Source organism: Vigna umbellata, chromosome 4, assembly GCF_029865625.1.
Source record: "Vigna umbellata cultivar VRB3 chromosome 4, Vumbellata_1.0, whole genome shotgun sequence".
NCBI lineage: Eukaryota > Viridiplantae > Streptophyta > Magnoliopsida > Fabales > Fabaceae > Vigna > Vigna umbellata.
The window spans coordinates 22,540,820-22,555,327 of record NC_142168.1 but is presented as its reverse complement, the minus strand read 5'-3'; the positions used below and the strand labels follow the sequence as shown (position 1 = coordinate 22,555,327).

Here is a 14,508-nt window from a genome sequence, read left to right as displayed (position 1 = left end):
CACTACACTCTCTTCTCCGCTGTCAGTCCACCTCGCCGGCAGTGAGCCTCTGGTTCAGTGAAACCTGCACTCTACGTCACCGCTCGCGATTTGTGTGGATTCAGATTTGATTTGTCGAACACGGTGAGTAATCGAAGCTTTGAGGATTATTTTTGATTTCGTTTTCTCTTTTTGTTGTTTGGAGGTTTGAAATTGTGACTTTGGAAACCCTAGGTTGGTTTCTTCGAAGTGGTAGAGATAAGCTCGAGTTGTAGTTGCGTTTTGCTCCTGGTAAGTTTGAATCATTTAGATTTGAGGTTTGTTTGAGTTATCTTTTCTCTGGGTGTTGTTACATTGTCCTATTTTTGGTCTTTATTCTTTCGAGGTTTGAAATCGCGAATTTGAAAACCCTAGGTTGGTTTCTTCGAAGTGGAAGAGATAAGATCGAGCTGCTATTGCCTTCTACATTTGGTAAGTTTGAATTGCTTATATTTTGGTTTCTTTTTATTGGCTGTTATTGAAAATGGGTCTTGACCAAAACTAGTCACTGAAAATGGTTTGCTTCGTTTTGGATGCTTTTATTGCTTTCAGATATTAGTCATCATGGTTTTGACAATCATGTTAGTGGATCCTATTTTTTCAAAAAAGTGGTTACATGGTTTGAAGTTGTTTCCTGGTTTGAAGTTGTTTCCATTTGAAATGTATATATAACTATATATGGGGCATAATATGGCACGGGAAGGGCATAACAAAGAGTACATATATATTTGCAATAAGTTCAATAATAGTTGGAACATGCAGCTGGCTAGGTAGTTCCTCTAATCTGAAAACAGAGAACAATGTTGGAGGTAGTTCTTCTAATCCTTCCTTACCCCCTTCCAAAGATGGTGGAATATGTTGGAGGCAGTTCCTCCAATCCTAAACATAGTGGCATTAGGGAACAAGACCATTTATTGACAATAGCCAAAATTGGGAGGATCATGAAGCAGATTTTGCCTCCTAATGCAAAAAATACCTTTTTCTACACTCCTAGTTTATTTGCTAAAGCTCTTTGAACACACTGTGTTTTTTTAACACTGTCACAAAAACAATAATTGTTGCACACCAACCAATTCCATCCCAAAATCTACTTTTGTCTTCAAACATCTTAGTTGTCTCCCTCTTGCTGTCATAAAAGAACAACCATGCCTGTGAAATCAACAACCATACCAAAGAAACAAGATAGTTGGCTAAAACTCAATGAACCATGTTTAATGAGTCAAAACAAATGTTAACTTCAGTTTCCTGACTTTGGAACTGATCAATGCTCTCAAAGTGGTGCTCTTACGCTGATTAAAGATGGAACAATGATAAATTCTAGCAAAAGGAGAAATTTGTCAGTTAATTTCATTCATTTTGTTCCAGCTTTTAGAGTTTTCAAACTTAAGGGTGGTCTAATTTGTGTGTAGGGAAATTGACATATATGGGTGGCGTTTTGAGCCTAATGATAATGGAAATGCATATCTAACATACAACTTTGAAAAACCTGCAATGTTTGGAATCCTTACCGTAACCCCATATGGCACATTAAAATTGGTAGAGTTTTTTTTTTAAAAGAACCAAGTTTCTGGAACTTGAGGTGGATCAAAATAAATGTGAATTTTATGGGAAGTGTGAACCCTTTGGAAGTTGTGATAACTCCACATCAACAAATTCCAACTGTTTGGATTTAAGGACTTGGTTATGACTTAATTAGCATCCAACATATATTGCAATAATATTCATTTATTTAACAATGTGATTAGTCTAGGCAGAGGACAATACATGAAGCAATGAAGTCATTGGTTACTCAGTAAAATAATTACATATGCATTTTAGTACAGTAGTAGATATGTTACAAAGTTAATGCCCCTCTTTTTTTGTCCATGTACCTTTATGTTGTCCTTGTACTATAAAACAATTTTTTTTAATTGATACAATGCATGTTGTGACTTGAAATCATCAGGTAAAAAGTTTCCCCATTTTCTGGTCAAACAGTGACATCAAAACTCAAGTAAGTGGTTCTAACCTTTTATTTGTATTTAGTGTGGGGAGGTAAATTAGCCTTGTGATTGTTTGATGTTCAATTGCATTGTGTCATTCTCTTTAGTCACTGAAATTTGGTTATGGATGTAGTAAAGTACTGAAATGTGGTTATGGATGTAGTAAAGTATGTTAGTTTTAACATGTGTTGTTTCTATTTTAGTTATGGATGTAGTAAAAATTCAAATAAAAATAGAATAGGAAATTGTTTTCCTCATCCAAAACCGTAACCTTCCCATATCCATCTCAACCTTATTTTTTTAATATGAAAAGTAAATAGAATTTGCTATCTACCTAAGCCATCAACGTGCCCTTTCACTCATGGGAGCCGTGCCACTTCTTCATACTTCCATTCTTCACATGAAAGAAAAAAAAAACAATAAAATATTCAAAGTGGTCTTCAACTTCACGTAACCACTCCACATTCTTTAATTAAAGAATTCTCAAATTCTCATCCAAAAGGTGTTCCCTTCTATTCCAAACCGATTCCCGAGCACACCAACCAGCACCAACTACAAGCCTAATCACCTCTTCATTCTAATGCATACTGCTGCCAACACCCCATCATTCTATCCTCTCACCTAATCTACTTCTCATTCCATTAAAGCAAAAGAAATGCAGCACCGTTGGGGCTTCAACATGTGCTCCCCTAGACCCTGCAGATGAGGAAAGATTGAGGAACCAATGTTGGTTGGATGTTGCTGGTGGAAGGTACAAGGGACGCGTATACGGCATTGGAAATGTCAGTGCTCAAGATGACTGTGTCGATAGTTACATACAACAGACACAGGCATCTTCTTCTCAGCAACCGATTGCAGAGGACATTCTTAACCTCCACACACGAGTATCAACCCATGATGACCAACTTGACAGATGAACTCTCAATTGCAAGGCTTTATTGGTCTCATGATGCAGTATCTTCCACCTCCTGCAGCCGCAATTGCACAACAATTTCTTCAATCCCAGAATCAGCCACAAGCTAATGTTCAACCACAGCAACCACAGCAACCACAACAAGCACAGCAACCACACCAAGCACAGCAACCAACAGATCAACCACAAGATGATAATGTCTATGGAGATTATTAGTTATGTTCTTAGTAGTAGGGCATCTATGACTCAAACTTATTCCCTCAAGAACTTATTTCATCTTATTTGAACTTATTATAATTCACAATTATGTAAACATTCTTATTAGGATTATTAATGTGAAACGCTTGTTTGTCGGCTTTTTAAGACTTAATTTATTTATCAAATTTGTGAATGGATATAATGTGCAGGTCTTGTGAATTGTCTGTGTGGTATGGGCAGGTCTTGTAAATTGTTTGTTTAGATGAGCAGGTATGCTATTCAAATTGATCTGTTTAACCGTATATAAGTTATATACGGATTATCCGTATATAACTTATATACGGATTATCCGTATATAATTTATATACGGAATATCCGTATATAACTTATATACGGATGATCCGTATATAAGTTATATACGGATTATCCGTATATAAGTTATATACGGATTATCCGTATATAACTTATATACGGAATATCCGTATATAAATTATATACGGATTATCCGTATATAACTTATATACGGATTATCCGTATATAACTTATATACGGATTATCCGTATATAACTTATATACGGATTATTCGTATGTAATGTTATCTACGCCCTTTTTATATACGGATTTTTGACCGTATATAATCCGTATATAACACCACTTTTTATACGGATTTTTGATGTTATATACGGATTTCGGCCGTATATAAATGCGATTTTTCTTGTAGTGTGTGTTCGTAGCGTTCGTCTAGGGACATTCGTTCTCCAGTCACATACGCACTCATACCGTTCGGCTGTGACGCTAGGTGCAAACCCTTGGTTTTCCTTCTTTCCCCAACAATTGGAGCTTCAATTTTGCAATCCTTCGAGCTTATACTGAGTACTATACTTGTCTGTACTCCATCCTAACTCTCTGCAGCAATAATAAATAAATGCTAGTAAGGAAGTAGAGATGATAATTTGAGGAATGGGAATCCAATGCAGGAATTGACTTCATAAAGTTCAGACCCTCAAAGATTGCAGCAACAATGGCAATATCTGTGGTGGGGGACGACTTGCGACCCAGAGAATGAGAGAGAAAAAGGAGAAGAGAAGGAGGAAGGCGAAGATGAATGCCGGGAAATAGCAGCGACGAAGGAAGCTGTGTTGGGCATTATCGTGGGCGTAGAGGAGACCCTCTTCCTCGATGGCGTGGAAGTGGTCCTTCCAGAGCCTCCATGGACCCTTGCGGGTGGAGGCGGACTCACGGGAAGGGCTTTGGACGTAGTATACAGGCCGACGGGAAGAGCGGGGCGGTGAGGACTGGGGAGGCCGCTAACCTTGAAGTAGTGAAGAAAAGATTGAGTGAGTGAGGTTGGTGCAAAGGATGTAAGCAGGATCTTGTTAGGGCAATGCTCATTTATGAGAATCAAGAGAAAAAACTGAACTAAGTAGAAAGAACAGAGGAGAGAGAAGAAAAAAAAGTCAAATTTTACTATGGAGTTAACTCGTTTAAGTTAATTTAAGGAATGATACTTTATTTATACAATTTCTACAACTTTGGGTTTCAATAGATGCATTTTTAAAACCAGATACTAAATAGAAATTCACCTCTTAACATGATAACAACGTAGATATTTAAACTTTTATACCAATTATAATCCATCAGAAATAAAAAATAGCATGATGACATAATTATAAATATATGGTAACACTTTTATACCAATTGTATTTATAACAAATATAAAATATGAATGAAATGACATTTTTATAATAAATAATAAAACTTTACATGTTGATTCTAGTTATAACACTCGTGGACGTCATGACATTTTAGTAACAAATAAGAAATTTTTATAATACTTTTAATCGATATAGAAAGTGGACACAATGAAATATTTGTAATAAATAAAAAAAACATTCTATTTTAATTTTAATTATAATCAGTATAGAAAATAGTTTTTTATTTTTTATTTTATTTGAAAACTCTTCACTTCCTCACAAACCCTAACACGCAAATCCCAAAACTGTAAAATCAAATTTTGTTACTATTTTTCACCTATTTTGGAGTGTATGTTTTGATGGTGATTTGAAATGTTTGAAAGATTGAGCAAGATAATTAACATAAATAATTGAACCAAACTACATTATCAGTAAAATTGTACAATCAATTTAAAAACTTTAATATCTGAAATTTATTATTTTATATATAATACAACAAACGTAAGAAGTGTTGTGTAAAACATTAATTCCTATGCCAAAGCCATTTCATTAACACACGTATAAACCCTTCTCACGAAAAACTTGCAGCCACTTGTCTTTAGTGATATATTTAAAGACCTAAGGGTAATTTTCTGGTCTTCCTTATCTTTATTGTTTCAATAATCTTTAGAGTTTTGGCCTTCAGCCTCTCTTTTCTTCTTTTCCTAAAATATGATGCAACTCATATATAGCTGAGAGATTTGAATCTTAAGATAGAAGAAGTTGTTTAACAACTACAATTTGATGTTCTGACTCGGGTCTGGGTCATTCTACCTTAACATTAGTAAAACTAACTTGAACAAACATGGGTCAGACTGAATTCATTTTACCTAGGTATAAGGTGACTCAATTCCACCGGAAGCTGGATATATTTGTCTTGAATTTCATCTCAGACCTTTCTATCTATATTTATAATTTCGCCACTATTTTTAAGGAAATATTTGATGGATTATTTTTTTTATATAAAATTGTCTTTTAATCTAAAAATTCCTCGTGTAAGTTACCTTTCTTTTCAAAAGTCTTCAAATAAGTCCATAGATTGGAATAAAATTATTTCCCTAAAACTTTTCTCACGATTTGATTTATTCTACAGATACCAAATTTGTGTTCATACTATAAAACCGATAACATTTCATTTGATAACAATTTTATTGTAGATGCCATATAATTTGTAGTTTATTTTATGCATCGTAAATTAAGTTATTAATTTATGTAAATTGAATAGATATTTGAATTTTAAAAAAGAAAACCATAATCCACAATAAGTGTTATCCGAATTTTGCTGTTTACCAGTTTTAATTATAATATATAAACATGTATTTAACTAATTAAATATTATATAGGAGTTGGAGTGACATTTAGGGTGAGGACTTGGAAAATTGTGAAGTAAACCCATCACATAAGTATGATATGACAAACAATGAATAGTATTAATGTATAATGACCCTCAAATTTATATGACGACAAAAAAGAAAAAACACTGATTTGAACGGGAAATAGAACACTTACAAACTAAAATATTCAAATATAATGTAAAAATAGTTAAAATTAAAAATATACCATCTCGTGTTTAATTAGCAATTTTGCATGCAAAACAAATGATGAAAATAAAATAGAAAATGTCTAGAAATATTACTTTTAAAATCATTGTTACAGTACAAATTCACAAGGTTTACAAATTTTCATATTTGGAAAAGTAACAAAGAATTGTTGTTGTTGTCTTAAATATTAATTAATTTATATTTTGTTGTCTTAGAAAAAAAGGAAGTTTCCATTTTTATTTGTCAATATTTCTTTATAATTTGTAACTAAGACAATTTACCATAGCGAACTTATTACGTATCTGGACTTTTATTATTTAAATAATTTTTTTCGTAGAACTTAAAAAATTTATAAAACAAAATTAAAAAGAATAATTTCACAAATTTTTATAAAAAAAACACACAAACTATAAAATTTTCTAATGACATTTATTTAATATAATGTTTTAGCTCTACATAGAAATAAATAACGTTATTTTGTTACTCATATGTAAACTATTGGACTGTGTTAATTTGAACTCTTTCTATGTCAAATTAACCATCTTGCTATTCATAAAAGAAGCTATTACAAATATTACAACTTGTTAAAAAACAATTGCGTTGCGACATGGATTTTCAGAGTACTTTTTTAATTTTATTATCTTTAGAATATTGACTTATAATTCTTTCACTATTTTTCAAGGCAACATTTCATCGATTATTTATTATATAAAATTGTGGTTTAATCTAAAAATTCCAATTTCATGTTAGTTACCTTTGTTTTCACAAGTCTTCGGATAAGTCAATTGATTAGAATAGAATTATTGTCCCAAAAAATTTCCCACCATTGATAATGAGGAAAGTGACAATATTGATGTTTCCCACCCTTGTCATTTTATTTGAATAAAGACCAATGTCTAATTTTCCAATAATGACTATATTTTTTGAAATTTCCTTTTTAATTTGGCAATATTTTTTACATTTTGTCCCATTACCCCAAATTAATTTACTATAACAAAGTCCTTTGCTAGTAATATGAGATGACGATATTATAGGAACAACATAGAAATGGTGACATAAACTTTCACTATTAAAATATTTTCTTAGTATTTAGCTGGACGTACAATTTTTTTAAAATATCCTAAAGAAAAATATCTATTTTATGAATTTTATAAAAACAATCGCAGACAATATACGAATTTCTAATTGTATCTATTTTCATACAATATTTTGTCTCTAAGAATAAATAACATTATTTTATTATTCGTGTAAAACTATTAATTTGTAATAATATAGAGTCTTTCTATGTCGTTAGGAAAATGAACCATCTTGATACCCACAAATAAAAATATATTGCAAATAGTACAATTTGTTCGACACAATTTCATTTTGAAGTGCATTTTCAGAGCACTTTCTTAATTTTGATTTCAAATATTAATTTCCAAATCATTAATTATTTGTAAGGACGAGTTTGATGTTTATTTATTTATTTCAAATAATATTGTCGTTTAAAATGAAAATACACAAGTCTTCTTCGAAGTCAATTGATATTATTAAAATCTTACATGCATTAATGAAATGCATAATAAAGTTATTTATGGACCACAAAAATTAGTTGATATGATGAATAAAAAAAATGGAAAACAGGCAAACACCACGACGACGACTTAGAATAAAGTAATGAAGGAGTTGGTGTGAGTATAAATGTAGGTATTGAGAGTGATAAATTCAGAACACATATCAATCTAATTCTATACTATTCACTCTCTCTATTTCATCATCATGAATATTCTCAAAGTGATTATGTTTATGTTTGTGCTGAGTGTGGTGTTGCAGGCTGCTTATGGACAACACCACATCCGATGCATTCCAAAGGAGAGGGAAGCACTCCTTCAATTCAAGGCTGCCACTGTTGATCACAACGGCATACTCTCCTATTGGACCACTCCCGACTGTTGCCAATGGGAGGGGATTCGCTGCACCAACCTCACCGCTCATATTATAAGCCTGGACCTTCACGGAGAAGTTCATTATGAATCTTTTTCTCTTGGCCAATATAATGAAGTCTCTCGGTATTATTACATCAGCGGAGAGATCCACAAGTCGTTAATGGAGTTGCGACACTTACAGTATTTGAATCTCAGTTTCAATGATTTTCGAGACACTAATATTCCAGAGTTTCTTGGCTCTCTTACCAACTTGAGATATCTTGATCTCTCTTCATCTTATCTTAGCGGACAAATTCCAACTCAGATAAGTTCTCTTTCTCATTTGAAATATTTGAATCTTGCTCATAATCATTTGGATGGTTCAATCCCTCGTGAACTTGGAAATCTCTCTCGGTTGGAGTATCTTGATCTCAGGTACAATTCTTTTGAAGGATTCATTCCTTCCCAACTAGGAAACCTTTCAAATTTGCATAAACTCTATCTTGGAGGAGGATATCATAGTGCTCTCAAAATTGTCACCACTGATCAATGGTTATCTAATCTTAATTCTTTAACCCATCTTTCCTTCACTTCCATATCTAATTTTAACAGTTCTCCTAGCTGCCTTCGAACCATTGCCAAGCTACCAAAACTAAAAGAACTGAGTTTAATTGAATGTGGCCTTTCCGATCATTTCCTCCTTTCATTCAACCCTTCCAACTTCAATTTTTCTACTTCCCTTTCTGTCCTTGATCTTTCTAGTAACTCATTCACACAACCAATGGTATTCCAGTGGGTGTCAAACACCACCTCCAACCTTGTTGAGCTTGACCTTAATGGTAACCTCTTGACGGGTTCCACATCAAATCATTTTGGCTTGGCCATGAATTCGCTTGAGCACCTTTACCTCTCCTATAATGTGTTCAAGGGTGAAGATTTGAAATCATTCATCAACATATGCAACCTACTTTCTTTAGACATGTCTGCAAACGATATGGCCGAAGACCTTTCGTCAATTCTTCAAAATTTGTCCAGTGGTTGTGTTAGATACTCACTACATGATTTGAGTTTGGCAAACAATCATATCAGAGGCTCCATACCTGACCTTTCAGTGTTCTCATCTTTACAGATATTGGATATTTCTGACAATCAATTGAGTGGGAAGATACCTGAAGGCACTAACTCTTTAGAAGGTGGTGATCCAAAATCATTTGGGAGCACATATACTTTGGAGTTATTGGATTTGTCTGATAATAAGTTGAGTGAAGATCTTACGGTCATATTTAATCATTTGTCTGGATGTTCTAGATACTCATTACAAGAGTTGAATTTGGAAAACAATCAAATCAGAGGCTCCATACCTGACCTTTCAGCATTTTCAAATTTAAAATTGTTGTATCTTTCTGACAATCAATTGAGTGGGAAGATACCTGAAGGCACTAGATTGCCATCTCATTTGGAGTGTTTGTTAGTTAGGTCTAACTCTTTAGAAGGTGGTGTTCCAAAATCATTTGGAAGCACATGTACATTGGAGTTATTGGATTTATCTTTCAACAAGTTGAGTGAAGATCTAACAGTGATATTTAATCATTTGTCTGGATGTTCTAGATACTCATTGCAACATTTATATTTGAGTATGAATCTAATTAGTGGTACTTTGCCTAGCAACCTCGCCACAATGTTCCCATCATTAAAAGCATTGTACCTTGATAATAACAAGCTAAATGGGACAATTTCTGAAGATCTTCGATTTCCAACAGAACTTGAGGTATTATCCTTGATGTCAAACTCTTTGAAAGGTGTGTTAACTGACTCTCATTTTTATAATATGACAAAGTTAAGGATATTGATGTTGTCAGATAACTCATTGACGTTAGAAATGAGTCAAAATTGGGCTTCAACTTTTCAATTAAATACTATTGAATTGAGGTCTTGCAAGCTTGGTCCATTGTTTCCCAAATGGCTAGAGAAACAAAACGAGTTTCGATACCTTGACATTTCAAACAGTGGAATATCAGGTACCGTTCCAAAATGGTTTTGGACCAAATTTGGATTGTCAAATCAGATGAGTATTAATATTTCATGCAATAATTTACAAGGTACGATTCCAAATTTGCCAATAGAGAATTATTACGATTCTCTTAGTCTTGCATCAAATGAATTTGAAGGTCATGTTCCACCATTTTTACGAGACTCAATATTTCTTGATCTATCAAACAATAAATTCACAAATTCTTTTTCATTTTTATGCTCTAGGGGTGTAGCTGAATATTTATACCAATTAGACCTTTCAAATAATAAGTTTTCTGGACAAATTCCAGACTGTTGGACCCATTTTAAGTCATTGGCTTACTTAAATATGAGTCAGAACAAGTTTTCAGGAGAGATTCCTTCTTCAATGGGATCACTCCTTGAACTTCAAGTTTTGTTATTGAGAAGCAATAATTTAACAGGTAAAATCCCTTCCATCTTGAAGAATTGCACACAGTTGGTGATGGTAGACATAACAGAAAATAGATTATCAGGATCTATCCCAAATTGGATCGGGAACGAATTATCGCAGTTGCAATTTTTAAGCTTAAGAAGCAACTATTTCCATGGGTGTTTACCGTTACAAATTTGTTATCTAAAACGCATTCAACTCTTAGATCTCTCGCAAAACAACTTATCTGGAGAAATTCCTACATGCATAAGAAACTTTTCCTCAATGGCTCAAATGACATCTTTGAGAGATTATCAACGTCATTATTATTTCGTTAGCACTACTTTTACCTCAGCTGACTATTCATATGATTTGAATGCAATCTTGATGTGGAAAGGTTCAGAACAAATGTTCACAAACATGGGATTATCACTTTTAAATAGCATTGATCTCTCAAACAATCAATTATCAGGAGAAATTCCAAAAGAAATAGAGGGCTTATTTGGATTGGTGTCATTAAATTTATCAAGAAACCAATTGACAGGAAAAATTCCTTCAAATGTTGGAAAGTTAACATCACTTGAATTTCTTGATTTGTCACAAAACAAACTTGTTGGTTCTATTCCTTCAAGTCTTGCTCAAATTGATCGACTCACTATGTTAGATTTGTCACATAATTATTTATTTGGAAAAATTCCAACTGGCACACAATTACAGAGTTTCGATGCATCAAAATATGAAGATAATACCGATCTTTGTGGACTACCATTAGAGAAATTGTGTATTGATGGAGAACCAAGACAGCAACCAATTGTTAAATTTCAAGAGGATGAGATTTTCAATCATGAATATTATATAAGTATGACAATTGGATTTGCTATAAGCTTTTGGGGAGTGTTTGGCTCAATCTTAATAATACGTTCTTGGCGTCATGCATATTTCAAGTTCTTAAATAATTTAGGAGACACTCTTTATGTCATGAAAAGAACGAAAGTTTTCAAGATCTGGTACAAAACAAAGTTGCAGGTAACATTATTTTTACCTTGTGTTTAAAATTTGATTTTTTTTTGTTTTATTATTATTATTATTAATATTATTTTAAATAAATAATTTTCATATTCCTTATAATAGGAATTACTTTCCCTGTGATATTAAGATCAATACTGATCATTCTTATGGTAAATTTCAATATTCGTACACTTTTTTCCATATAAAAATAATTTTGTAAATGGAATCTCAAAAAATTTTTAAAAAAAACTAAAGATTTTATATTTAAACATGTTTTTTCTCTCCAAGTTTATTCATCCATATTTTTTTTTCTTATCCTTTATTTGTCTTATTCTGTATTTCATGATGGCTAGGTGATTTTTCTAATTCAACATATCACCATTTAATACAAAACATATGACAAAGAAAACAATATTTTAGGAGCGTAAAGAAAAAAATTTAAATATTTCGCGGAAAAAATCGATAAACATTTAAAAAACAGCGTAACATACAAAGAAAATATGTTAAAAAATTTTGGAAACAAAAGTTTTTTTTTACTTGAGACCAAATAAAAATCCGAATGTATTTCAAATTTAAATAGGCACATTTAAAGCCAAACTTTGTATAAACATAAATGTTCATAAATACAAATATTTTTGTATGTTAATACATCATGGTTATGGTTACATGTTATCAATATATTATTTAGTTAAAAAAATAACATCACATTTTAATTTGTCATTCACTATTTATTATTTATCGTTGTAAAATTATTATAAGAAAATCATTAAATAATAATCAATTTTAGAAACAAATAACAATTAGTCATAATGACTAATTTAAATACTATTTTATAAACTAAAAAATTATTATCATTGATAGCTAATGAAAATGATCTAATTAACAAATTAGTTATAATTTTTTTATTTATAAAAAGGTCTATTTTACGTACCAAAAATTTCTAATTGATATGTACATAATTAATTATTTTGATTTTTAAATTTGATTAATGATTTTCTTGTCATAAATGATTCACATTTCCATATAATAACAATTACAAAATAAGAATATTACTTAAAGATAATAACTAATGTCTATGGATAGAATAAAATAATAGAAAATCGTTAGCATAATACATATTTTCAGTCTCTTTATTTTTATCTCTTTCAATCTTAGTCTCAAAATTGTTGTGACATTTTCATAATAAGTTGGTTTTTCTTTTATATGTTTAAACACTGCAATATTAGTTTCATGGATGATAGATATAATTATTTCTATAAATACATATTTTATAGTAAATGGTAAGTTGTAATTCAAGTAAAATCTCCAATATGAATTTGAAGATTTTTAGTCTTAATTTGACTTCTACAAACACTTTTTTTTTTTATTTGCCTTGATAATCATGCCATACAAGATAATTATTTTATGACAAATGATCTATTTTACAAAGTATAAAATAAATTGAAAGAATTTAATTAGTAGTGACTTAAATTATTGGAGTTTTCTGTTCTTTTGCCTTTTAAAATGAATTTTCTTTGAATTTCTGTTTTTGTACGTTATCTTTTTATTGTTTCTATTTCTGGGGAAATTAATATTATTTGCTTAATTTTTGACAGAGAAAATCTGGATTATAAAAGTGTAAGTGGAAAAATGGAATTGTTGTTGAAGATTAGAATGATTGTGAGGGTATCATGCTCAAAGGACATAAAAAAACAGAGAAAAGAGGTACTCTGGAGATCGATAACTGAGGAAGATTTCTAAACATTTACTTTCTTTAAATGTTTCTTTCTTCTCCATTTTTATTTTGTAATGGCTGTTCAGGAAGCCTATTGTGATTGTGATCTCTTTTTTTTTTCTAAATACTTTGTTTATATCGTAAGCCTTTCCTGTGAAGTTATTATCATACAATAATTTGATGAATCTTCAAAACGTTAGAAATGACATAATTATTGAGTCATGTTCTTTGATTATGGAAAACTAATACATTATGTGTTTTTGTTCTTTTCTACCTTCATCTCTTGCATGTGATTAAGAGGGTTCATGTATTAATTAGTTTTACGTTAATTACTTTAGAAAATTTTTGCCTTAAACTTAATCAGAGTAAGATGGTATGAATTACATTGAAATTCGATTCTAAGTTGAAGAATTTATAGCACGACATGAATTTCTTTTGTCACTTGACAAATAATCTATTAATTATTAAATTTCTTGATAATTTATTTTAATATTAGAAAGTTAAATACAATTTTTAATATCATAAAGTCGTCTTATAATTTAAGTAGCATTTGATTAATTAAGGTGTCAAATTCACTCTTTTTAAATAATATTTTATATATTATTTATCTATTTCTTTCCAAATTGTCTCAGTTGATTTTACATAGTCATAGAGGACTGAAAGATAGGAAATATAGGTAACTGCTCAAAGAAACCAATATCATTTGGAGGATCAATCTCCTAAGGGTGTTACTCCTTCCACCACCACCACTTCTTCCTTCACCTCTCCAACCTTTTCTAAAAAAATTTTAATTACAAAAATAATCTTTTTTAATTACAAAAATAACCTTTATTTTATTTTTAATCATATTTATTTACTTTGAATTCAAACTCTATTTTTTTACCCACTCACTTTTCACTCAGCTCTACCACCAACTCTCATTCTCTTTCTTTTAGATTCCCACTCTCAACTCCACCACATCCGTCTTCTCAAAAATAATACATCAAAACATTTAAATTACATTATTAAAATATCTTTAAAATTAATATAAAAAATAAACTAATAAAAATAATTAGAAAATAAATGTATAATC

At 31.2% G+C, this 14,508-nt stretch overlaps 1 protein-coding gene and 1 long non-coding RNA gene across 2 annotated transcripts; both read left to right on the top strand.

Annotated features, from left to right (window-relative positions):
• Positions 1–212: 212 nt before the first annotated feature.
• On the top strand, positions 213–2,022 carry LOC148199593 (uncharacterized). Its single transcript, XR_015785893.1, has 3 exons — positions 213–270; positions 365–450; positions 1,964–2,022. It is a non-coding gene; the product is annotated as an uncharacterized LOC148199593 (long non-coding RNA).
• Positions 2,023–8,118: 6,096 nt separating this feature from the next.
• On the top strand, positions 8,119–13,630 carry LOC148199592 (receptor-like protein EIX2). The gene is made up of 2 exons (XM_088114036.1): positions 8,119–11,740; positions 13,318–13,630. The coding sequence occupies exons 1-2, from the start codon at positions 8,147–8,149 to the stop codon at positions 13,333–13,335; spliced, it is 3,612 nt and encodes a 1,203-aa protein (XP_087970162.1). The 5' UTR covers positions 8,119–8,146; the 3' UTR covers positions 13,336–13,630.
• Positions 13,631–14,508: the final 878 nt, after the last annotated feature.

What these genes read in the sequence shown, in the direction of transcription:
- LOC148199592 (XM_088114036.1), top strand. Translation starts at nt 8,147, where the DNA reads ATGAATATTCTCAAAGTGATTATGTTTATGTTTGTGCTGAGTGTGGTG.